General features: G+C 45.2%; 1 protein-coding gene across 1 annotated transcript in view; it reads right to left on the reverse strand.

The window, feature by feature from the left end:
• LOC147120678 (contactin-associated protein-like 5) overlaps positions 1 to 27,342 on the reverse strand; it is a 1,541,569-nt gene that overhangs the window by 1,341,508 nt on the left and 172,719 nt on the right. Inside the window, exon 3 of the mRNA XM_085986862.1 lies at positions 8,982 to 9,175. Coding sequence (XP_085842988.1) covers positions 8,982 to 9,175 — 194 coding nt within the window. The remainder of the gene's footprint in view (positions 1 to 8,981; positions 9,176 to 27,342) is intronic.

Below are 27,342 nucleotides of genomic sequence, written 5' to 3' on the forward strand. Positions count from 1 at the left end.
GTAGACCCATTGTTTCAGCCTGTTCTTGCCCCACGGAACTGATTTCTTCCTATCTCGACTCTATTTTTCCTCCCCTTGTCCAGTCTCTTCCCACCTACATTCGCGACTCTTCCGACGCCCTCCGCCACTTTAACAGTTTCATGGCCCTAACCGTCTCCTTTTCACTATGGACATCCAATCCCTCTGCAGCTCCATCTCCCACCAGGATGGCCTGAGGATGCTCCGCTTCTTCTTTGAACAAAGGCCCAACCAGTCCCCATCCACCATCAACCTCCTCCGCCTGGCTGAGCTTGTTCTCACATTGAATAACTTCTCCTTTGACTCCACTCACTTCCTCCAAATTAAAGGTGTTGCTATGGGTTCCCTCCTTCACCTCTAAATTGATGACTACATTGGTGCTGTTTCCTGCTCTCACCCTGAACTAGAAAATTTCATTCACTTAGCTTCCAATTTCCACCCTTCCCTCACCTTCACATGATCCATCTCTCACTCTTCCCTTCCCTTCCTCGACCTCTCTGTCTCCATTTCAGAGGATAGGTTATCGACAAACATCCACTATAAGCCCAGTGACTCCCACAGCTACCTGAACTACACTTCCTCCCACCCTGCTTCCTGTTAAGACTCTATTGCATTCTCCCAATTTCTCCGTCTCCGCCTCATCTGTTCTGACAATGCCATCTTCCATACTAGTGCTTCCAATATGTCTTCCTTTTTCCTCAACCGGGGATTCCCCTCTACCACGGTTGACGTGGCCGTCGCCCGTGTCCGTTCCATTTCCCGCACTTCTGCTCTCACCCCTTCCCCTCCCTCCCAGAACTACAATATGGTTTCCTTTGTCCTCACCTTTCACCTCCACATTCAACGGATCATTCACTGCCATTTCCGCCACCTCCAGCGTGATTTCACCACCCAACATATCTTCCTCTCCCCTCCCCGCCCCTTCCCTTTCAGCATTCTGAAGGGACCGCTCCCTCCGCAATACCCTGGTCCACTCCTCAATCACCCCCAACAGACCCTCCCCTCCCCACAGTACCTTCCCGTGCAAGCACAGGAGATGCAACGCCTGCCCTTTCACCTCCTCCCTTTCCACTGTCCAGGGCCCAAACACACCTTCCAGATGAAAGTGATTTACTTGTACATCTTGCAATTTAGTACACTGTATTCGCTGCTCACGATGCGGTCTCCTCTACATTGGGGGGACCAAACGCAGATTGGGTGACCGCTTTGCTGAACACCTCCGTTCAGTCCGTAAGGGTGACCCCGAGCTTCCGGTCACCTGTCACTTTAATTCTCCGCTCCATTCCCACTCAGACCTCACCGTCCTTGGCCTCTTGCATTGTTCCAATGAAGCTCAATATAAGCTCGAGGAACAGCACCTCGTCTTTCGATTAGGCACTTTATAGCCTTCTGGACTCAACATTGAGTTTAACAATTTCAGACCGTAACCCCTGCTCCTATTTTTTTCAGGTAGCAGCTGGTTGATGATTCTGCCATTCCCAGTTGCAACATTTAATCACTCCTGTCTTCCATCCTTTCACAGACCATCCCTTTTGTTCTTTCCTCCCTCCTCCATTTCCCTGCCTCTGCACCTATTTAAAATCTGTTACATCTCTAACTTTTTCCAGTTCTGACGCAAGGCAGTATTGTACTTGGCACTCTACCTGGGGAGGGGTGGGTGGGTGTGGGGTTCTGAAGAGAGGTTATTTTGGTCATTTCTATTTACTTTCACTCAAAACATTACCATTTAGATTTGTGCATAGATTACTTCTTAAATGCGCATTAATTTTAGGCCACAAGTTTAATTTCCATCGCAATTGTCCTGATGGGTAAAGACCAAAGACCCTATGGGATAGATTTTATGAATTTCTGCTACCAGTAGCTTTGCATGGCAGGAGAACATCTCAGCAATTCAGGCACCGAGATTAATGGGCCATAATGGGGTTTTTCATCCATTAAAATGAATGGCCTTCTCCCTTCAATTTCCAAATATGCACCACTGCCACATAACTCCCTCAGCGTGCCAACTAGGAAGATCTTACTTATACCTTTTCAATTTTCAATTTTTCATTTATATGCAAAAACAATTCAATAGAACACTTCAAAGTCACTACAACAGTTCAAACCAGTGCAACAGTTCAAACCAGTAGAACCAGGTTAAACCGGTAGAACCGTTCAAATCCAGTACAACAGTTCAAACCAGTGCAACAGTTCAAACCAGTAGAACCAGGTTAAACCGGTAGAACCGTTCAAATCCAGTACAACAGTTCAAACCAGTGCAACAGTTCAAACCAGTAGAACCAGGTTAAACCGGTAGAACCGTTCAAATCCAGTACAACAGTTCAAACCAGTAGAACCAATTTAAACCAGTACAACAGTCCAAACCAGTGCAACAGTTCAAACCAGTAGAACAGTCCAAACCAGTAGAACAGTCCAAACCAGTGCAACAGTTCAAGCCAGTAGAACAGTTCAAACCAGTGCAACAGTTCAAACCAGTGCAACAGTTCAAACCAGTAGAACCAGGTTAAACCAGTAGAACAGTTCAAACCAGTGCAACAGTTCAAACCAGTGCAACAGTTCAAACCAGTGCAACAGTTCAAACCAGTGCAACAGTTCAAACCAGTAGAACCAGGTTAAACCAGTAGAACAGTTCAAACCAGTGCAACAGTTCAAACCAGTGCAACAGTTCAAACCAGTGCAACAGTTCAAACCAGTGCAACAGTTCAAACCAGTAGAACCAGGTTAAACCAGTAGAACAGTTCAAACCAGTAGAACAGTTCAAACCAGTGCAACAGTTCAAACCAGTGCAACAGTTCAAACCAGTGCAACAGTTCAAACCAGTAGAACAGTTCAAACCAGCAGAACCAGGTCAAACCAGTGCAACAGTTCAAACCAGTGCAACAGTTCAAACCAGTAGAACCAGGTTAAACCAGTAGAACAGTTCAAACCAGTGCAACAGTTCAAACCAGTAGAACCAGGTTAAACCAGTAGAACAGTTCAAACAAGTAGAACAGTTCAAACCAGTAGAACAGTTCAAACCAGTAGAACAGTCCAAACCAGTAGAACAGTCCAAACCAGTAGAACAGTTCAAACCAGCAGAACCAGGTTAAACCAGTAGAACAGTTCAAACCAGTAAAACAGTCCAAACCAGTGCAACAGTCCAAACCAGTAGAACAGTTCAAACCAGTAGAACCAAGTTAAACCAGTAGAACAGTTCAAACCCAGAAAAGCAATTCAAGCCAATACAGCCGTTCAAACCCAGCAGAACAGTCCAAACTAGTAGAACAGACTAAAGTAGTTGCACAGGTTAAATCAATAGCACAGTTCAAACCAGTAGAATGGTCTAAACCAGTATCACAGGTAAACCAATAGAACTGTTCAAATCCAGTACAATATAAGGACCATTATCTTACGATGTCTAAATAATTTAAATTCTGTTTTAATTGCAAGTGATTCCAGGATTTTCAAATGTTTCGAGAATCCCACACTGTATTTTTCCATCAAACCCCAAATCCAGTGGCCTTGCCTATAAATTGTCTACTGCTGAAGGGGTTAAAAGCAGCCATTTAATACCCACGGGGAAACCTGGGTTCAGTGATCACATTCCGAGCCACTGCCAAACAAATTTTATTTTCATCAAGGAAGGAGGATGTCAGCTCTGGGAAATGGAACACTTCTAGCACCCAGTGTTAGGGTGAAGCACCCTTAGCACAGAAACAGCATGGGTTAGATGTAGGATAATGCTCCCTCTAATCTGAACCAACAGTGCTTCTTATCCCCAAGCTGCCAACTTTGATGAACTTCCCTTAATCACGCCAGCGTGTATTTTTTCCGTTTCCTGCACTAGCTTTTACTGAACTGAGGCTGTCAATTTGTGTCAAAGTCTGTCCCCTTTTGTTGCGTTGTGGATATGAGATTGGCTGAGCTCACTTCACTTCGGGCTCTCACAGGACGAAAGTTCCCCCCTCAGTCTGCACTAAAATCGAAGCAAGTACCCAAGGTGAAAAGGAGGCAATGTCCATAATTCCACCCAGTCCTTTTCAGGTCATCCTTACTGACGGGTAATCTCTTTATGCAGGTTGGAATCTAATGAATTGCTGGATCTAGCATTTCATGGACATGGTGCACTGTGATATTTAACACAAGTTTCACTGTCAATTTATCGCATGTGTCACTGCAATCCAACATATTTTGGAGAGAAAGGTACAATATATAAACCCAGCCCGCCTTTCTTAAGAACATAAGAAATAGGAGCAGGAGTCGGCCATTCGGCCCTTCGAGCCTGCTCCGCCATTCAATGAGATCATGGCTGATCTTCTGCCTCAACTCCATTCACCGGTCCTATCGCCATATCCCTTGATGCCCTTACTAGTCAGAAATCTATCGACTTCTGTTTTGAATATACCCAATGACTGCGCCTCCACAGCCCTCTGGGGTAGAGAATTCCAAAGATTCACCACCTTCTGTGTGAAGAAATTTTTTCTCATCTCAGTCCTGAATGGTTTTTTCAGCTACATCAAGTTATGCACAATCTTAGCTTGCAGAACAGGTCCAGCAACATTCACTGGATAATTAAGTGACTGACCAAACAAAATGTGAGATACATTCTAAAGCTGCATTTTTCTAATACTCAAAAGTATATTATTTTTATACAATTCCATGCACACACCTCATTTACTATACTGTGCATGACTGCAATTAGCAGGATGACAACCTATTCTGGTGCTGGCAGTACGGCAAACACACATCTAATAAAAACACTGACATCTTCCCCCAAGGCCTCTCATGTAATGTCACATTCATGTCAAGAGTGATGGACATTCCTGTGTAGCTATTATGGGTAAATGCTGGCTTGTGGGGCCGCAAAGAGCAAAATCAAATGAGGGTGGAAATTACTGTGCTAATATCACATATACACTCGCACTCTTCAGGCTGAATTTTGCCGGCGCTCAGACGGCGGGTTCAGAGGCGGGTCCGCTGTCAAAATAGCAAAGATTGACAGTGGGTAGGGAAGCCGCTGTCAACCTGCCTTCACGCAAGTCTCCCAGGTGTCGGGTCTGTTGGCGCTGAACAGACCCGACACCAAGTGGCGGGGGAGGCAATTCACATCATTAAATGGGTTGTTAACATCTAATTAACTGTTATTTTAAGCCTACATTTCAATTTTACATGCTCCCTCATGGGTTACCCGTTGCTCGGAGAACACGTCAGCTCAGCATGTCGTGAGTGGATTCAGCATTGAATTATCTCATGACCTGACAGCTGCCAAAGTGGTATAAAAGATCCCATGTTACAGCTGTTCACTTTCAAAGCGCAGAAACTGTTGGTTACTGCATTTGGAAGACATATTGGGCTTTCTGCAGCTTGCAAGTGTTTGGAGCAAACTCTATCCAGTGTCACCTCATTGGAACAACCTCTCTCACCATTGACTGATTGCTTCTGTCGTTTCAACCTCACCTGCCATCTATTCCATCAGCATCGGTGTCCTTGAAACTATCTCACCTTGGTCCTCAGAATCCCACCAAGATCAGCATCATCAGGCACACCAGCAGCAACAACAACACCAGCAGCCTTCTCCGCAATCTACTGATGCTGCACAGGACACGGGGCATTAGTACCCGACCACATTGCTGCCCGGGACACCAGGGATGGCCTCACCATGGCCAGATTTACTTCACTTGACGCTGTACACCCTGGCTACCACATGATGCGCCAGGTTGGCACCACCCCACAACAACACCATAAAGCATCCCTACAACGCTCAAGCCATTCCATTCACACTCGTCACCATCACGGTTGGAGATGGGGGGCGGGTACATTTAAGTCTCACCATTCACTTCAACTCACTAAGCCACTTCCAAAGGTGCACACAAATCTGTCCAGGAACGCAAAGTGCTGAAAGTAAAGGTTTCAGTGTTTGACAGCACATTACCAGAAACTTCCCATGAACATTGGCTAAACCACCTAAGTGCCTACCCTCGTATGTTGTTAGTTGGTATGATTGGACTAGGATGAGGGTGAGTGTGAGGGGTGGCTAGTGAGATGGGGAAGTGATAATAATGATAGAGAGGGATGGGTGGAGGTGCAAGGTAAGTTGGTGTGAGTAAGGATATGCAGGAGTAGGGTAGGGAAGACACAGTGACGGGGATGTGATGAGTGGCACAGCAGGATGAGGTTGAGTGTGGCTTGTGTAAACGGTTTTTGATCCTAGCCCAATTGCTAGACGGACGGTTCGAATCGCCCCCGCCTTACGAAAGTTCTATACTCGGGAATTATTATTCAGAGTTTAAATGAAATAAGTCACGGACAGGAATGCTTCGGTGAAAAATCAAACTTGTATTTATTTGGTCTAACATACACTGGCTAAAACATGCACTACTAAACGAAATCACTGTCCCTGTGGAGGATAAAATCCAGGTTACAATCAACATACATACAGTACAAAACTGGGGACTATAAAAAGCAGTAATTCTCTTGTTGCTATGATGGACACTAATTCCACCCCTACCAACGAATTACCCAGTCGCATAAACCCCTTCGCCTGACTGAACCAAACGAAGCTCCCACCCTCGGAATAGCCCAAAAGCTTCACTTCTGAGAGACTATGCTTACCCCCCACACGCGGTCGGTTTCGATCGCTCTGCTCATCGGCTTCTCTGGTACTTCTTGTTAGTTCGATCTTGTAGGAGCAGGGAGCGAGAGAGAGAGAGTGGTGGAAAAGAGTCTATCTTTATAGTAGTCCCTATCTTTTCCCGCCAATCTTTAAAATCCATTTGCTTCTGAGCAATCCGGTGCTTAATCTGTGATGAGTCATCCTCAGAACCATGCGTATTGGATTAATGGCCCTAAGTCTGGGACATATCTTTCGGTCTTTGTGTTGGGAATAAAAACTGGCTCCCTTTTGGCTGGCTGAGGCCAGTGGGTTCATTGTTCTGCTTCGCTTCTGAGATGGAGGTGAGAAGTGCTTTGCATATTAGAGTGGTTTTTCTAATCAAGTTCAATGTCCCCCTTCCTTTTTCCAGGACAGTCGGGCGAACCCATACATTCTGGATGACTGACAGTTCTATTGTCACAGCCAACTGCCATGCGTTCTCTGGAGTTTTAACAAACCAGTCTTTCACGTATCTGCACAGGGCGATCCCATAACAGGGAAAATACCCTCAGAAAAATCCCATAAAGTCCACAAAAATATTCTTGACCGAGTCCATTCTTCAGAGACTTTGCAATCTCTTCAGCTTGGCAGTAACATTTTGTGATCTACTGAGATAATTGAAAGGTTTGCGCCACTGCAGCCTGGTCCTCCTGACGACATCCCTGCTTGTGACCTCCTGTGCAATGTGCAACCAGGCTGTGTTGATCTTCTGGGGAGGTCTCTTCCGTCCATGGGAAGGCAAGAGAACCTCTCTGCGTGCTGTGACTCTCTCCATAAGCAAATGGAGGGAGTCAGGGGAGAGCCTGGGTGCAGCCGTGCACCTCTGTGCAGTGCTTGTCAGTGTTTTCAGCACCTCAATGCTGTGGAATACTGACAGCACAACTGTCAAAGTAAATTTGGACATGGCCCCTTTGAGGGAAACCGGCCGATGACGCGTCATCAAATTACGTCATCAGACACGCTTCCTATTAATTGGCCAGGAACCTCGCAGGCCCAATCAATGTAAAATCACTTGGAGAGAGCAGGCTGGAGTAGGCAGCGAGCTGGGACCATGACAACGACCCCGGACTCGCCTCAGTCGGCGAAATCGCGGCCTCCAGTGTAGTGGTCAGGAATTGGATTCCTAGAATTGGATTCCTAGAATTCCCTGCCTAAATCTCTCCGGCTCTCCATCTCTCTCTCCACCTTTAAGATGCTCTTTAAAACCTACCTCTTTGACCACACTTTTGGTTGCCTGTCCTACTATCTCTTTATCTGGGTCGGGTCAAATTTTGTCTGATAACGCTCCTGTGAAGCGGCCTGGGGGCGTTTTACTAGGTTAAAGGTGCTATATGAATGCAGGTTACTGTTGTTGTCAATAATTAACATCCTCCTTAATCAAGTAAATTGCAGCAGGCGTACTGATACCCCGGCAAAATTAGTTAACCAAGTCCAAACTAAGGATTGAACATGGGACCTTCCTGACCTGTATGGTTTAATTCTACACTGGGTAGTTCCGTTACCATCTGAGTCACAGGGAAGAGGTTCAAAGACATATGGAGAGTCTGGGTGCATTAGGGGGCAATTGTAGGATTTGGAGGGTTGGTGGGTATGGGGGGAGAGGGGGTGAATTGAGGACATTACCTATTGCCAAATATTTGTGCACATTTCCTCCACTGCTCTATCCCACGCCAGTGGGTGCACCTACGGAACATCTAATAAAAACCACTGACACCTTCCCCAAGACTCTCTGGACAAGGTTTTGCCTGTAAAAGGGTTTAGTTTGCGAGTCCCTCCCCAATGTTAAAATTTTCACTTCGGCAAACACCCTACATAAATTCTCCCTCATATAAAAAAAAAACATACTCGAAGGTTCGACTTCCACACTCGATATCACAGCACACAATAATGTAATGACTTCAGGAAATATTTTGGCAAGCTGTCAGCAGAGAAGTATACTTTGAACAACCAAGACTGAAAGTGATTGAGCACCTCTCTTCAACCCCAGAAACAGGGCCTTTGATGTATTTCTGAAAGGTCTTGCATCAAGTTTACATTCTACCAAATACAATTCAACATTACTTGCAGTTCGAGTTTTCACATTCAACGATTTTGACTATTTCTTTTGTGTGTGTGTGCGAATCAGTCATGTAATAGCTGACCTATTTCAGGCACCACTGGTCAAATTGCAGAAAAAAATAAATGGTCAATAATGTTCAGAAGAATTCAGAAAATGTGTTGTGTTACTAGCTAATGCACCTCTTGCAGCTTCACATACATAATAGTAATTCCCATCCAACTATCATTTTTCATATTACTGCTGACTTGTAATAACTGCATGTAAATTGCCTACCCAAGTGTTGTCTTCCTGACGATACTGCTTCCAGTTCCTCTCAGTGTCACTGAACATCAACACATAGCTCGTCACCCAGTCCGAACTCCCATATCGGCCTTGGGTTGCTATGGCAGTGATTTCTGTTCTCTCGCCCAGGTCTATCTGTAACCATTGGTATTTGTTAGAATCCATTGGGGACCATCCACCAGCTCCTTCAAAGAAGAAGAATTGAGGAAACAAAATTATCAAATGACCGAGACATGAAAATAAACATTTTCAAACTCTGTAACTCTCTGCTTGTGGGTAAAGAAATTCATTATTCATTTACAAAAAAATCTGCAGGTTAAAAATTACAGGGTCATTATTGATGGATCACAATCAGGTTTATCCTGTGTTACAAGCAATCTATATCCTGATTTATTTTTTAACATGGCTTGATGCTTGTTTATACATCGGGTTTGGAAAAATAAAGTATTCTATAATGAGGTTTTGCTGCACAGATAAACAAACTCATTCTGTGATGTGCATCCCCAACAGTTAACCAGCTTGTCACGGGGTAAGCAATTACCAACAGCAGTTTGGATCCTGAATATAGAGACAACCATTTTAGAATTGCTAATGCAGACTTTAGGCATAGTGAGCTTGAGTAATATTCCCAGGAGATGTGAGGAGGTTAAAGACTGATCTGATTGAGGTGATTAAAATAATGAAGGGAATCGGCACAAGTCTGTAGGAAATGATTCTTCTCTCTAGTAGGGCAATCCAGAATCAGGAGCCGTTTTCTTAGGATTAGCACTAAGCCAGTTAAATGTGATTCCAGAGCAAAAAATGAGTTTTACAAAGTGTTGTGAGAATGTGCAAAGTACTGGCCCAGGATGCTATTGATGTCAAATCATGTTGAGGTGTTGCAGGGCGCATTTACACTATAACTGTAATGTCAATGCAAAGTGGTTTTGCTTCTCGCTCACAGTGTAGTTAGTGTAAATACGGCCTAAAGCCAGAGTCAGACCCTGACCCAATAGCAGAATAAAGCAGTGCAAGAGTCCTTGGAGGAAGAAGTCTCACTCTGTTTTGCTTTGGATTCAGTTCGGGCCTCTGCAACCGATTTACAGGAAACTTTGTGATATCCGGCACCGACGGGACCGGCGTGTTGCCGATCTATCAAAACTGCCGGACATACAAAGTTAATGTTGAAGCATACGGGAGGTTTTCATCTCCATATCTGACAACAAACACTGTTGCTTAGCAACAGCTTCTAAAGAGTCGGCTGCAGCTGCAAGCATCTCTAGCTGAAGCTGTTGCTATAGCTACAGACCTTGCAGTGCCTGACTGGGGAAAAAAAAAGAACGAGAACTAAAAAAAACTTATAGAAAACGGCTCCTGATTTTTGCCGTTAGATCGAGTATTCCGGACATACAACCTCCGGATAAACCAAAGTTTCCTGTATACTCCGAGTTTAGAGTTAGTGCAAAGCAGTTTCAGCTCTGCCACGCTGCTTAACTTGCAGAATGCAAATGTACTGTCAACGCACTTTAGGAAGGATGTGAAGACCTTAGAAAGGGTGCAGAAAAGATTTACAAGAACGGTTCCAGGGATGAGGGACTTCAGTTACGTGGATAGACTAGAGAGGCTGGGATTGTTCTCCTTAGAGCAGAGAAGGTTGAGAGGAGATTTGATAGAGGTGTTGAAAATCATGAAGGGTCTAGACAGAGTAGATAGAGAGAAACTGTTCCCATTGGCGGAAGGGTCGAGAACCAGAGGACACAGATATAAGGTGATTGACAGAAGAACCAAAGACAACATGAGGAAAAACTTTTTACACAGCGACTGGCTATGATCTGGAATGCACTGCCCGAGAGGGTGGTGGAGGCAGATTCAAGCATGGCTTTCAAAAGGGAATTGGATAAGTACCTGAAGGAAATTGCAGGGCTACGGGGAAAGGGCGGTGGAGTGGGACTAGCTGAAGTGCTCTTGCAGAGAGCCAGCATGGGCTCAACGGGCCAAATGGTCTCCTTCTGTGCTGTAACCATGCTATGATTCTACGATTCTATGCAAGGGAGATGGCTATTTGGTGGGAAGTAATAATATAAAGGGATATTAAAAAAGTGGCAGGGAATTGGGATTTAAGACAGGGAGTTGCCATGGCTAACAAAATGGTGTAGGAGGCATGATGGGCCAAATGGCCTTCTCTAGTTCTTTGGTATAGCTCGCTACAGGAATTTTTGGAGCACGGGCAACAGTTAGTGAATACTCTAATAATGCTAAAAGATAAAATCATAACTTGCACCTTATCTCTTTCACCCATCACACCTGGGCTCCTGGTCCGGCAAAGCCTCAATTTTAAGATTCCCACCCTTGTTTTCAAACCCCTCCCTATCTCTGTAATCTCCTCCAGCCCCACAACCCTCCGAGATTTGTGCGCTCCTCCCATTCTGGCTTCTTGCGCATCCCCGATTTTCACTGCTCCACCATTAGAGGCCCTGCCTTCAGCTGCCTGGGCCTTAGGCTCTGGAATTCCCACCCTAAACATCGCCACCTCTTTCTCCTCCTTTACGACTCTCCTTAAAATCTAGCTCTTTGACCAACAACAACGTACATTTATGTAGCACCTTTAACGTAGTAAAATGTCCCAAAGCGCTTCACAGAAACACAGGGCCTGAATTTGTGGTCGGAGGCTTCCCGCGGGCAGATGCCTCCGAACCGCAATCAAACTATGCACCTATCTGATGGTCCTGGATCCACGGAGACTCATGCTCCTGGGCCTCAACGCGTAGGCCTGTGTAGAGGCCCACGTATCCCGGGGCACACGCGGTTCACAAGCGTCCCTGGGATCACGTGGGCCGGCACAGCCAATCAGAAAGGGGGATTCCCATTATGCTTATGGGGATTCCATTTTCGTATGGAAATCACCCAATGCATAATAGGAATCACATAAAAAACACATTTTAACGGCACTGAAATAAAAACAAACTGTTCCCATTGGCGGAAGGGTCGAGAACCAGAGGACACAGATATAAGGTGATTGACAGAAGAATTTAAAGTTAATTAAAATACAATTTAATTAAACATTTAAAACAAAAATTTAATTAAAAAAAAATAAATGTTAACATTTTTCAAGGGACTCAAAATAACACAAACTTATTTTACAGGTTTTTGAATGTTAAAATGATTTTTTTAATTTTATTTTAATATTTATTTTCACCCTTAGGCTGGTAAAAGGACACTCAGGTTCCTGCTTTTACCAGGCGTAAGAGTTTCATGGGCATTCGCTGGGCACGAGCTGGGCAAATAGCGAATGCCCATTTCCTGGAGATGCGGAGGATCTGCACGCGTAAACCCGGAACCCGAACCAGTCCAGCACATTATCAAACAAAATGTGATACCAAAAGTCATAACTGTTGTTTTACCTCTCTGTTTATTTACATCATCAACGAAAATGTCAAAGGCTGGATTTCCATACAAGAACACCTTGTTCTGTGCAATGTCAGTGAACAACATAAGAACATAAGACACAGGAGCAGGAGTAGGCCATTCGGCCCCTCGAGCCTGCTCCACCATTCAATGAGATCATGGCTGATCCAATCTTGGCCTCAACACCACTTTCCCGCTCTCTCCCCCAACCCCTCGACTCCCTTGTAGTTCAAATATCTGTCAATCTCCACCTTGAATATATTCAATGACTCCGCCTGTGAGAATTCCAAAATTCATGACCCTCTGAGAGAAGAAATTCCTCCTCATCTCCGTCTTAAATGGACGACCCCTTATTCTGAAACTATGCCCCCTAGTTCTAGATTCCCCCACGAGGGGAAACATCCTCCCTGCATCTACCCTGTCAATCCCCCTCAGAATCGTATATGTTTCAATAAGATCACCTCTCATTCTTCTAAACTCCAATGAGTATAGGCCCAACCTGCTCAACCTTTCCTCATATGTCAACCCCCTCATTCCAGGAATAAACCTAGTGAACCTTCTCTGCATTGCCTCCAATTCAAGTATATCCTTCCTTAAATATGGAGACCCCAACTGTACGCAGTACTCCAGGTGCAGTCTCACCAGCGCCCCGTACAGTTGTAGCAAGACTTCCCTACTTTTATACTCCATTCCCCTTGCAATAAAGGCCAACATTCCATTAGCCTTCCTAATCACTTGCTGTAACATATTGGGCCAGAATTTACTGTCAAAATAACACCGAGGCTAATGGCGCTCGTCATTATTTTTGTGTCAATGTTACAGTAACTTCAGGCGTGGGGCAGATGTGAAGATAAATACGAGTATCAAAAGTTGCTGTCCGAGATGCGCCGCTCCGCCATTAGCTTCACGAAGACGGCATCTCGCCATCTGCCGCACCATCGACATGCATTGAACGGCGTGCAGTTGCTGTATTTGCACGGTAGATACGAACTAAACCTGCCACAGATATTGAGGGCTAGTAATTACAAGCGTAAGTACCCTTTTAACAATGTGATGTTAATGACTGCCAATAAACCTGTCATAGAAAATGGAAACTTAGAAGATAGGAGCAGGAGTAGGCCATTCGGCCCCTCGAGCCTGCTCTGCCATTCAATGCGATCATGGCTGATCATCCAAACTCAGTACCCTGTCCCTGCCTTCTCTCCATATCCCTTGATCCCTTTAGCCTCAAGAAATATATCCAACTCCTTCTTGAATATATTTAATGAATTGGCCTCCACTGCCTTCTGTGGTAGAGAATTCCACAGGTTCACCACTCTCTGGGTGAAGAAATTCCTCCTCATCTCTGTCCTAAATGGCTTACCCCTTATCCTTAGACTGTGACCCCTGGTTCTGGACTCCCCGGCCATCAGAAACATCCTTCCTGCATCTAGTCTGTCTAGTCCTGTTAGAATTTTATAAGTTTCAATGAGATCCCCTCTCATTCTTCTAAACTACAGCGAATATAAGCCCAATCGACCCAATCTCTCCTCATATGTCATTCCTGCCATCCCAGGTATCAGCCTGGTGAATCTTCACTGCACTCCCTCCATGGCAAGAACATCCTTCCTCAGATAAGGCGGCCAAAACTGCACACAATATTCTGGCACCAAAAATAAGTGTGGAGTATCATTCCTTCAGGTTGTGAATTGTTTTGGGTATTATTTTCTGTCTCTTTTCTCTCTCTCTCTTAATCCAATCTTCATTCGCTTTCTGTACCTAATTTGACAATGAATTCACCCCTTTTAAATCACCCTCCTTTTCAGTCCTTCCGCTGTTTACTTCCTAATCCTTTAATCTCATTGGTTAAGGAGATATCCTGCTGGTTGTATGGTTCACTCAATTCCCAGATGCCCCGTTTCCCTCGGTGCGCTGTTATCAGTTCACACTTCGTGGTTAAAAATGCTTTGAACTGAAGGGTGCAGTGCCAGCTGTGGCTCAATGGGTGGTAGCACACTCGCCTCTGAGTCAGAAGGTTGTGGGTTCAAGTCCCACTTCAGGGACTAGTGAGCACATAAAGCTAGGCTGACACTCCCAGTGCAGTGCTGAGGGAGCGCTGCACTGTCGGAGGTGCTGTCTTTCGGAGGAGACGTTAAACCGAGGCCCCGTCTGCTCTCTCGGGTGGACGTACAAGATTCCATGGCACTATTTCGAAGAAGAGCCGGGGAGTAATCCCTGGTGTCCTGGCCAATATTTATTCCTCAACCAACATCACAGAAACAGATTATCTGGTCATTATCACATTGCTGTTTGTGGGACCTTGCTGTGCGCAAATTGGCTGTTGCATTTCCCACATGACAACAGTGACTCCACTTCAAAAAGTACTTCATTGGCTGTAAAGCGCTTTGAGATGTCCGGTGGTCGTGAAAGGTGCTATCTAAATGCAAGTCTTTCTTTTTCAGGGGCAAGTTAGATGCTCTGCTACAGCAAAATCTGGCCCAATAAGGTATTAGTATAAAACTTCCATATTTTTCCATGATAACCAAACTGTTGACCCTTTTAAAATAAACAACCTCACCCTAAAATCGTCTGAAGGGGGTCGGACAGGAATTTTGCAGAGCATATTTTTTCCTTTAATGACCGTGGGATTTTCTCTGGGTTTTTTTTTGCCTCTCCCTAGGAGATTATATGGCTGTGGGGGCGGGGTGGGTCGAGCGTCTGGTCATTATGGCCAAGCCATTAAGAGTGCGGGGCAGGCTCGCTGGAGCAGCTGGTCTTTTCCTGCCCTTCGTTTTGCTGTGTTCATAAAATAGCAAAGGGTTTCATACAAACACACTCGTGTGTGTGTGTGTGTTTTTTTTATTCGGATCGCTGCCGCCAGCACTCACAGTGACTAGTGCTATATACGTAGAAAGGTATCGGCAATTGCGCAGCCTGTACATAAAATAATAATGCTCCAGGAATCGGTGAACTCTCTGTTAACTGCTTCAAGCGTGGCAATTTAGCTTGCTTTTTACATGTAGAACTGTGGGATCTTTCCAGTACGCAGCATCCCCAGCCCAAACTGCGCTCATTAGGGAAATTGCTGTCACACAAATTAGACACGGGCACACGTAAGGCAACACTTTAAACGATATCTGAAACTAACACGGCAGAACCATTGAAGTAACGATGAACTTCAGACCTTTCCCTGTCGTAATCTGTGGGATGTGGTACTTAATTAAAAGCTAAATTTAGAGCGCAGGCCTGTTACTAAACCGTTGGCACTGACGACGGAAGACAGATTTTGGTGTCGTGTTCAATAAAAAAAAATTAATTGAAAATTAATTGTGATTTTTTCCCCCGCCCCTCGAGGAAAAATGACAAAAAAAAACCCAGAAGCATTAAAAAAAAGGAATCATTTCACAAAGGATTACTGAATCTGAGTGATTCAAAAGGTACTTAAATTTTATCAGATATAACCCGATCATGTTTGTTAATGAGTGGTTACAACAATAATGCACATTTTTTTCTTCTGTTTCTCTCAGTTTCTGAGCAACCAAGGTTAGGGTAGTCATTGTAAGGGTGAGAGAATTCATTTCTTCTGAAAGGATATTTAAATTTCTATTTAAAATTTTAATGAACACTATAAGCAATCTGTTACAGTGCCATTTCCAATTCTTTCGTACAGAGAAATAATCCAGAGATGCACTGCTTATATATGATGTCATATTGTATTATACACAGACTATCACTCTCCGGTAATTAACTGGAGATTAGCACTCAGTAAAGTTGTCGTGATTTCATCACAATCATTAATCCTTTAACACGCATCATTGGAACAAACCACACTGGCCACTGTCAATCATAATGCCAGCCACTGGAAAAAGAGCAACCATGAAGTCAAAAATAACAACAGAAAATGCTGGAAAAACTCAGCAGGTCAGGCAACATCCGTGGAGAGAAATTTGAGTTGACGTTTCGGGTCGAACCCTTCTTCAAAACTGGAAAGAAAAGAAACTAGATCGAAGGCAGGGCTGCGATCGGACAAAAGAATAAAAGAAACAAAAGAGTAAAAGAGATTAGAAGCTAGACGAGATGGTAATAGGCTGAGATTAGGTGTAAAGTGTACTGGCAGGGCAAGAGATAGCTGCCAGGTGTGAGAGAGAAACAAAAGGAAAGGGGGGGGGGGGAAAGGAGTGGAAAAATTACAAGAAAAAATGAAATTGACCATGAAGTCAACCCGTCCCATAAAGCTCGCCTGTTTATCTGTTGAATGACCACAGATACATGGAAGACACTTTAACTGCAGAAGTATCAGAATTTAGTTGGCCCTTGACTGAATGTCACTCTTCTAATTTTTGGATGGGTCACTAGACCAAAGCCCTTTTAAAAAAAAAAAATTCACTCTTGGGATGTGGGCGTCGCTGGCAAGGCCGGCACTTATTGCACATCCTCGCCGCTGTTGAGAAGATGGTGGCGAGCCCTCTTCTTGAACCGCTGCAGTCCGTGTGTCTGTTCAAGTGGGCACAAAAGATCCAATGCGCTTTCCTAATGTCCTGGCCAACATTTCTCCCCTGCCTGCCCCCCCCCCCCCCCTCTACCCCAACACCACCACGCCAGATTAACTGGTTATTCATCTCAACTCTTGTTGTGAGATTTTGCTGTGTGAAAACTTGCTGGTACATTCCTTTACAACACAACAGTGACCACACTTCAAAAGTAATCATTGATGTGAAGTGCTTTGGGACATCTGAGGACATGATAAGGTGCTAATATAAATGCAAGCTCTTTCTTTCTTGATTTATGAGATCATTTGAACCCCTCGATGAGATTGCAGGCTCCACTCCCGAGTATCCATTACTCTCTAGTTCGCTACGGTTTTGATTTAAATGCAAGACTATCAAATCTAAATTTAGTTTACTGTTTAAAAGTAAAGCACACCGTTCATACGATACAGATCTGTATTTAACAGGGACACTTGGGTAAAGAAAAACAGGTTATGAAAAAAGAACTTATTACTCACACAATAATACCTAATATACCAGCACACAGCAGACTACAGTACAAAATGACAGTCTCAGGCAACCTTTCCCATGAATCAATCTTACACCCCTGGTCACAAATGATGATGCTTTCCAAGGCTATGTTTTCAGGTACATTTAGTAGGTTACATGGTAAGTGTTGTGTTTAAGGAGCCGGAATTCAAAATGTGCTCTACTTGAACACACTTAAACAAAAGCAAAATACTGTGGATGCTGGAAGTCTGAAATTAAAACAGAAAATGCTGGAAACACTCAGCAGGCCAGGCCAGCATCTGTGGAGAGGCAGAAACAGAGTTAACGTTTCAGGTCGATGAACCAAAGGTCTTCGCCTTGAAACGCTACCTCTCTCTCTCTGTCTCTCTCCACGGATGCGGCCTGACCTGCTGAGTGTTTCCAGCAGTTTCTGTTTTTATCTCTAGTTTACATATGTTGAAGGAACACAGGGATTCTTTAGTGCCTAGCCACTTAAAAAAAAATACTCTTTAATCCAAGTCAGCCATTTTAATTAAAAACAAAATACTGAAAATACACGGCAGGTATGTCACAGGGTGGGGGTGGAGAGGGAAATTGGTTATTCTTTGGTAAATCTGGACACAGAAACCTCTGCAGATGTCCTATGAAGATTTGGCCCTCCTCTCGCTGGTTCAGTCTGTCGATGGCAAGGGACTGTCTATTCCAGATCTGAAGTGTCTCCTTCAGCATGAACCTCGTTCTTTTTTATTGTTTGTCTTGTTATCTCATTTTAAACTGGATTAAAGAAGAAAATGCATAGTTCCGACAGTCTGCCATATTCAGTTCATCCAAAAATGCTCTGGGAGGTTTCAGAGACGACGAAACCTGTAGTGCCAGAAAGCACCAAGGGTCCTCTGCAAACATGTCCGCCTCTGGGGAAGGTTTGTTGCACCCTGTAGATTGTCCTCTACCAGGAAATGGTGTCAAACTATGGAAAAGTAACTGGAAATATTTCACAAGCTTGTAATACATTGTGTGTCAGCCAATGGGTAGCACCCTTGCCTCTGAGTCAGAAGGTTGTGGGTTCAATCCCCACTCCAGGGCTTGAGTGCAAAAATCTAGGCTGACATTCCAGTGCAGTACTGAGGGAGGGCTGCACTGTCAGAAGTGCCATCTTTCAGATGAGACGTTAAACCGAGGCCCCGTCTGCCCTCTCAGGTGGACGTAAAAGATCCCATGGCACTATTTCTGTGAAGAGCAGGGGAGTTATCCCCGGTGTCCTGGGCCAATATTTATCCCTCAACCAACATCACTAAAACAGATTATCTGGTCATTAACACGTTGCTGGTTGTGGGAGCTTGCTGTGCACAAATTGGCTGCCGCGTTTCCTACATTACAACAGTGACTACACTTCAAAAAGTACTTAATTGGCTGTAAAGCGTTTTGGGATGTCCGGTGGTCGTGAAAGGCACTATATAAATGCAAGTCTTTCTTTTTCTTTACAAACAACACTATCTGTCTCTCGGTAGCAGAGCTCAAAGAGAGCAACTGATACCAACAGAGAGAAACAGTCCAAGCGCTCTTGCACAGGTCACAGGAACAGAAGTAGACAATTCAGCCCCTTGAGCTCGTGCTGTCATTCAATTTGATCATGGCTGATCTGCATCTTAACTCCATTTATCCACCTTGTTTCCTAACCCTCAATACCTTGCCTAATGAAAATGACCAATCTGAGTTTTGAAACTTTCAATTGACCAGGGTTTAAGGCATAAATGATCTGTACAGGGACTATTGGAGATGGAGATCCGTGCACTCTTCCATTCATGTTCTCAGAATTCCCTAATACCCTGTCTCCACCACATTAACCTTACATTTCCAAGCCCACTTGGGCGAGCCCATTCACAGCAAGTAGTCTCACACTACTTCCATTTAATACTTGCTGCAGTATAAATGCAGTCGAGTGCAAAGCCAAATTTAAAACGTTCCCAGGCACACCACAAAATGAACTGTGAATTAATTAAGTTTAATCTGCACTCTTTTCAAAGTAAATGAAGTGGCAACAGGTCAATTGGCTCATTAGTTGCTTTCAAAGGTAATCACCTGGTACTTGTGCTATAACAATATCCATGGCCGCAGACCCTAGCTTCATCAGAGAGGCATTGGTGCCTGTGTCCAGGGGAAATTGTTGGAAATAGTACCCACAGGTGCAGATTCTCACAATCTCACACAGTGATGCTTCACGCAGGTCCAGCAAAATATACATTATTTGTGCATAGAACATAAACAGTATACATCATCAATAGCGGAAACTGCAGCCTCCCTTACGGCAAATAGTCAGATGTTGCCAGTCATCATCTTGCTTTCAACAGCAATTTGCATTTATACAGCGCCGTTAACGTAGTAAAACGTCCCTTGCAATTCACAGCAGCGCTATCAAAACAAAATTTGACATCAAGCTACATAAGGAGGTATTAGGACAGGTGACCAAAAGCTTGTTGAAAGAGGTAGGTTTGAAGGAGCGTTTTAAAGGAGAGAGAGGTAGAGAGGCGGAGAGGTTTAGGGAGGGAATTCCAGAGCATAAGGCCTGGGCAGCTGAAGGCACGGCCGCCAATCGGGGAAAATCGGCGATACGCAAGAGGGCAGAATTGGAGGAGCACGGAGATGTCAGAAGGTTATAGAGCTGGAGGAGATTACAGAGATAGGGAGGTGCGAGGCCATGGAGGGATTTGAAAACAAGGATGAGAATTTTAAAATCGAGGAGTTGCCAAACTGGGAGCTGATGCAGGTCAGCGAGCACAGGGGTATTAGGTGAACGGGACTTGGTGCGAGTTAGGATACGGGCAGCAGAGTTTTGGATGAGCTCAAGTTTATGCAGGGTGGAATATGGGTGACGGCCAGAAGAGCATTGGAATAGTCAAGTCTAGAGGTAACAATGAGGGTTTCATCAGCAGATGAGCTGAGGCAGGGGTGGAGTCGGGCGATGTTGCGGAGATGGAAGTAGGCGGTCTTGCTGATGGAGCAGATGAGGTTGGAAGCGCAGCTCAGGTAAAATACAACAGCAAAGTTCTGACAGTTGCCGGGGAGAGGGATGGAGTCGGTGGCTAGGGAACGGTAGTGTTGAGCGATAGTGTTATTTCAGTTCTACAACACTACCGCTCAAACTCAGGCAATCTGGTTGTGATTGTGCTAAGGTGTTTCAAGTGCTCATCTAAAAGCTTCTTGAATGTGATGTTGCCTGACATCTTCTCCAATCCCTGTACAAATCACTTTTGCCTTGAACTCTAAAGGCTAGCAATCCACCCTGAGGTCCTTTCTGCCTCACACTTGATCCTCTTCCATCACATTACCTGCCTTTGCCTTTTTCTTCACCAGCCTTCTCTTCCATCCATGTTCTCAGAATTCCCCAACACCCTGTCTCCACCACATGGACCTCACACTTCCAACCCCATAATTCTACACTCTTGCCACCAATTCAGCTTCCTTTTAAGAGAAAGAAAGAAAGACAGACTTAGAGTCATAGAGTTGTACAGCACAGAAAGAGGCCCTTCGGCCCATCATGTCTGCGCCGGCCATCAAGCCCTGTCTATTCTAATCCCATTTTCCAGCACTTGGTCCGTTACATTGCATGCTATGGCATTTCAAGTGCTCATCTAAATGCTTTTTGAATGTTGTGAGGGTTCCTGCCTCTAGCACCCTTTCAGACAGTGAGTTCCAGGTTCCAACCACCCTCTGGGTGAAAAAGTTTTTCCTCAAATCCCCTCTAAACCTCCTGCTCCTTATCTTGAAACTATGCCCCCTGGTTATCGACCCCTCTACTAAAGGGAAAAGTCCCTTTCTATGTACCCTAACTATGCCCCTCATAATTTTGTACACCTCGATCAGGTCCCCCCTCAGCCTTCTCTGCTCTAAGGAAAACAACCCCAGCCTGTCCAGTCTGTCTTCATAGCTGAAGCGCTCCAGCCCTGGTAACATCCTGGTGAACCTCCTCTGCACCCTCTCCAATGCAATCACATCCTTCCTATAGTGTGGCAACCAGAACTGCACACAGTATTCCAGCTGTGGCCTAACTAGCATTTTGTACAGCGCCATCATAACCTCCCTGCTCTTATATTCTATACCTCGGCTAAAAAAGGCAAGTATCCTATATGCCTTTTTAACCACCTTATCTACCTGTCCTGCTACCTTCAGGGATCTATGTACATGCACATCAAGGTCTCTCTGATCTTCTGTCCTTCCTAGGGTCCTACCATTCATTGTGTATTCCCTTCCCTTGTTAGTCCTCCCAAAATGCATCATTTCACACTTTTTAGGGTTAAATTCCATTTGCCACTGTTCTGCCCATCTAACCAACCCACCTATATTGCCCTGCAGCCTGAGGCTTCCCTCCTCGCTATTTACAACTCCACTAATTTTCGTGTCATCTGCAAACTTACTGATCATACCTCCTACATTCATATCTAAATCATTAATGTACACTACAAACAGCAAAGGACCCAGCACCGATCCCTGCAATACACCACCGGACACAGGCTTCCAGTCACAAAAACAACCTTCGACCATCACCCTCTGCCTCCTGCCACTAAGCCAATTTTGGATGCAATGTGCCAAATTGCCCTGGGTCCCATGGGCTCTTACCTTCTTGACCAGTCTCCCATGCGGGACTTTGTCAAAAGCCTTACTGAAGTCCATGTAGACTACATCAACTGCACTACCCTCATCCACACACCTAGTCACCCCCTCGAAAAATTCAATCAAATTGGTTAGACATGATCTCCCCCTGACAAAGCCATGCTGACTATCCTTGATTAATCCTTGCCTCTCCAAGTGGAGACTAATTCCGTCCCTCAGAATTTTTTCCAATTATTTCCCTACTACTGATGTTAGGCTCACTGGACTGTAATTCCCTAGTTTATCCCTACTCCCTACGTTAGCTGTTCTCCAGTCCTCTGGCACCTCCCCTGTGGCCAGAGAGGTTCTGAAAATTTGTGTCAGAGTCCCTGCAATCTCCTCCCTTGCCTCACACAGCAGCCTGGGATACATCTCGTCTGGGCCTGGAGGTTTATCCACTTTTAAGCTCGCTATAACCGTTAGTACCTCCTCCCTCTCAATACTAACTTGTTGAAGTATATCACAATCCCCCTGCCTGATTTCTATGCCTACATCGTCCTTCTCCATAGTGAACACAGATGCAAAATATTCATTTAAAACCTCACCTACATCTTCTGGCTCTACACACAGATTGCCACTTTGATCCCGAATGGGCCCTACTCTTTCCCTGCTTAGCCTCTTGCCCTTAAAGTACTTATAAAACACCTTGGGATTTTCCTTTATTTTGCCCGCCAGTGTTTTTCATGCCCCCTCTTCGCTCTCCTAATTTCTTTTTTAAGTACCCCCCTGCACTTTCTATACTCCTCCAGGGCTTCCACTGTTTTTAGTCCTTTGTATCTGCCAAAAGCCTCCCTTTTTTTCCTAATCCATTCTTGTATATCCCTTACCATCCAGGGTTCCCTGGGTTTGTTGGTCCTACCCTTGACCTTTACAGGAATATGATGGCGTTGTATTCTCTCTGTTTCCTTTCTGAAAGACTCCCACTGCTCTGATGTGGATTTTCCTACAAGCAGCTGATCCCAGTCCACTTTGGCCAGATACTGCCTTATATTAAAATCAGCCTTCCCCCAATTTACATAGATACATAGATACATAGAAGATAGGAGCAGAAGTAGGCCATTTGGCCCCTCGAGCCTGCTCTGCCATTCAATGAGATCATGGCTGATCATCCAAACTCAGTACCCTGTCCCTGCCTTCTCCCCATATCCCTTGATCCCTTTAGCCTTAAGTAATATATCTAACTCCTTCTTGAATATATTTAATAAATTGGCCTCAACTGCCTTCTGTGGTAGAGAATTCCACAGGTTCACCACTCTCTGGGTGAAGAAATTCCACCTCATCTCTGTCCTAAATGGCTTACCTCTTATCCTTGGCTTGTGACCCCTGGTACTGGACTCCCCGGCCATCGGGAACATCCTTCCTGCATTTAGTCTGTCTAGTCCTGTTAGAATTTTATAAGTTTCAATGAGAACCACTCTCATTCTTCTAAACTCCAGCGAGTATAAGCCCAATCGACCAAATCTCTCCTCATACGTCATTCCTGCCATCCCAGGTATCAATCTGGTGAATCTTCGCTGCACTCCCTCCATGGCAAGAACATCCTTCTTAGATTTAGAACCTTTATTTCCGGTCCATCTTTTTCCTTTTCCATGACTACTTTAATCTCACTGAATTATGGTCACTGTCTCCAAAATGCTCTCCTACTGACACTTCTAACACTTGCCTGGCTACATTCACTAGAATTAGGTCCAGTACCGCCCCCTCTCTTGTAGGACTTTCTACATGCTGGCTCAAAAAGCTCTCCTGGATGCACTTTAAGAATTCCACACCCTCTAATCCTTTCACACTCTGACTATCCCAGTTAATATTGGCGAATTTGAAATCCCCTACTATTATTACCCATTATTTCTACACTTCTCTGAGATTTGCCTACATATCTGTTCCTCTATCTCCCCCTGACTGTTTGGGGGCCTATAGTACACTCCCAGCAAAGTGCTTGCCCCCTTTTTGTTTTTAAGTTCTACCTATATGGCCTCATTAGAGGAACTTGCTAAGATATCATCCCTCTTACAGCAGTAAATGACTCCTTGATTAATATTGCGACACCCCCTCCTCTTTTACACGCCCCTCTGTCTCGCCTGAAGATTCTATATCCCGGAATATTGCGCTGCCAGTCCTGCCCCTCCCTCAACCATGTCTCTGTGATAGCAACAATAATATCATACTCCCATGTGTTCATCAACACCTTCAATTAATCTGCCTTACTTGCAAGACTCCTTGCATTAAAATAAATGCCAACCAGCCTTGCCATACTCCCTTGTGCCATTACATATTTTCTCTGCCTTCCGGGCTGACTTGTTTTTTCCTCTATATTTGGCTGTACATCATCACCCCCTACTATAGCTCCACTCCGTATCCCATCCCCCTGCCAAGTTAGTTTAACCCCCCACCCCCACCAACAGTACTAGCAAACCTCCCCGCAAGGATGTTGGTCCCGTTCTGGTTCAGGTGAAACCCGTCCGACTTGTACAGGTCCCACTTTCCCCAGAAACAGACCTAGTGATCCAGGAAACTAAAGCCCTCCCTCCTGTACCAACTCTTTAGCCACGCATTCATCTGCTCTATCCTCCTATTCCTATACTCACTAGCACGTGGCACCGGGAGTGATCCAGAGATTACAATCTGCTTCCTAGCTCCCTAAATTCTTGTTGCAGGACCTCATCCCTCTTTCTACCTATGTCGTTGGTACCAATGTGAACCACGACCACTGACTGTTCGCCCTCCCCCTTCAGAATGCCCTGCAGCCATTCAGTGACATCCTTGACCTTGGCACCAGGGAGGCAACATACCATCCTGGAGTGACGTCTGCATTTATTAGCACCTTTCACGACCTCAGGACATCCCAAAGCACTTTAGAGTCAATTAAGTACTTTTGAAGTGTAGCCACTGTTGTATTGTAAGAAACGCAGCAGCCAATTTGTGCACAGCAAGCTACCACAAACAGCAATGTGATAATGACCAGATAACCTGTTTTAGTGATGTTGATTGAGGGATAAATATTACTCAGGACACCGGGGAGGACTCTCCTGCTCTACTTCAAATAGTGCCATGGGATCTTTTGTGTCCACCTGAGAGGACAGATGGGACCTTAGATTAACATCTCATCTGAAAGACAGCACCTCCAATCGTGCAGCACTCCCTCAGCACTGCACTGGGAGTGTCAACCAAGATTTTTGTGCTCAAGTCTCTGGAGTGGGACTATGAACCCGCAACCTTCTAACTCATAAGAACATAAGAAGTAGGAGCAGGAGTAGGCCATACGGCCCTCGGGCCTGCTCCGCCATTCAATAGGATCATGGCTGATCCAAACCTAGACTCACGTCCACTTCCCTGCCCTCTCCCCGTAACCCCTAATTCCCTTATCAGCTAGGAAACTGTCTATCTCCATTTTAAATTTATTTAATGTTGCAGCTTCCACAGCTCTCTGGGGTAGCAAATTCCATAGATTTACTACCCTCTGAGTGAAGAAGTTTCTCCTCATCTCAGTTTTGAAAGGGCAGCCCCTAATTCTAAGATTATGCCCCCTAGTTCTAGTCTCACCCATCAGTGGAAACATCCTCACCGCATCCACCCGATCAAGCCCCCTCACAATCTTATATGTTTCGATAAGTTCGCCTCTCATTCTTCTGAATTCCAATGAGTAGAGGCCCAACCTACTCAACCTTTCCTCATAAGTCAACCCCCTCATCTCCGGAATCAACCGAGTGAACCTTCTCTGAACTGCCTCGAGAGCAAGTATATCTTTTCTTAAATATGGAAACCAAAAGTGGACGCAATATTCCAGGTGTGGCCTCACCAGTGGAGAGGGTGCTACCAGCTGAGCCACGGCTGACACCAGTAACCTTTGTGTGTATCCCTAACCTTGTCTCATGAGGGACTGTCCACTCCACCACATACAGGCCTTGGACCAGGGTGGAAAATGTGGTCTCAGACCGTTAATTATCTACCCTGAAAGCGAACCTTAACCCTCAGCCTCACCATCCCTTCCACGGTCTGATGCTATAGTTCTGAAATCCATCAGCTGGTACTACTTTTTGAGAATGGTAGCCTAGTGGTTCTGGTGTTGGACTAGCAACCCAGTCCAATTCTGGCTTCTTGCGCATCCCTGATTTTAATTGCTCCACCACTGCTAGCTATGCTTTCAGCTGCCTAGGCCCTAAGCTCTGCTATACCCTCCCTGAACCTCTCTGCCTTTCTATTGCTCTCTCCTCCCATAAAACCTACCTCTTTGACCAAACCTTTGGTCATCTGCCCCAATGTCTCCTTGTGTGGCTTGGTGTCAAATTTTGTTTGATAATGCTCCTGTGAAGCATCTTCTTTGTCTCTAAGATTGAGACCATCCGTTCAGCTGCATCTACCACTTCCCTTCCTTCCCCTAGCCCACCGGGCCAAACATCCTCTAAGGTTCCTCTCTGCCCTAGCCCTGAACATCAAAACTTTCTCCAGTTTCTCTTCGATCTCCCCTCATGACCTCTCTGTGCTCATCTTGTCTACGAGACCCACATCCTGCTCCCTCGACCCTACTCCCACTAAACTGCTGACCACCCAACTTCCTTTTCTGGTTCCCATGTTAGCTGATATTGTTAACGGTTCTCTTTCCTCAGGTACTCCCCCTCTCCCTCAAATCTGCCGTCATCATCCCTCTCCTCAAAAAACCAACCCTTGACCCCACCATCCTTGCAAATATTGCCCCACCTCCAACCTCCCTTTCCTCTCCAAAGTCCTTGAACGTGTTGTCGCCTCCCAAATCCGTACCCATCTTTCCCACAACTACTTGCATTCCACATCTGAATCCCTCCAATCAGGTTTCCACCCTTGCCACAGTACCGAAATGGCTCTCATCAAAGTCACAAATGATATCCTCTGTGATTGTGACAAAGGTAAACTATCCCTCCTCATCCTTCTTGACATGTCTGCAGCCTTTGACACGGTTGACCACTCCATCCTTCTCCAACACCTCCACTGTCATCCAGCTGGGCGGCACTGCACTCGCCTGGTTCCATTCTTATCTATCTAATCGTAACCAGAGAACCACCTGCAGCGGCTTCACTTACCGCTCCTGCATCGTTACCCCTGGTGTCCCCCAAGGATCTATACTTTGGCCTCCTCCTATTTTTCATCTACGTGTTGCCCCTTCGCGACATCATCCAAAAACACGGTGTCAGTTTCCACATGTACACTGATGACACCCAGCTCTACCTCACTACCACTTCTCTCGACCTCTCCGCGGTCTCTAAATTGTCAGACTGCCTGCCTGACATCCAGTTCTGGATGAGCAGAAATGTTCTCCAATTAAATATTGGGAAGACTGAAGCCATTGCTTTCTCTCTAAGGCTGAACCACAC

The sequence above is a fragment of the Somniosus microcephalus genome, chromosome 4, assembly GCF_052327205.1.
Source record: "Somniosus microcephalus isolate GS21.2 chromosome 4, FLI_Smic_1.0, whole genome shotgun sequence".
Classification (NCBI taxonomy): Eukaryota; Metazoa; Chordata; class Chondrichthyes; order Squaliformes; family Somniosidae; genus Somniosus; species Somniosus microcephalus.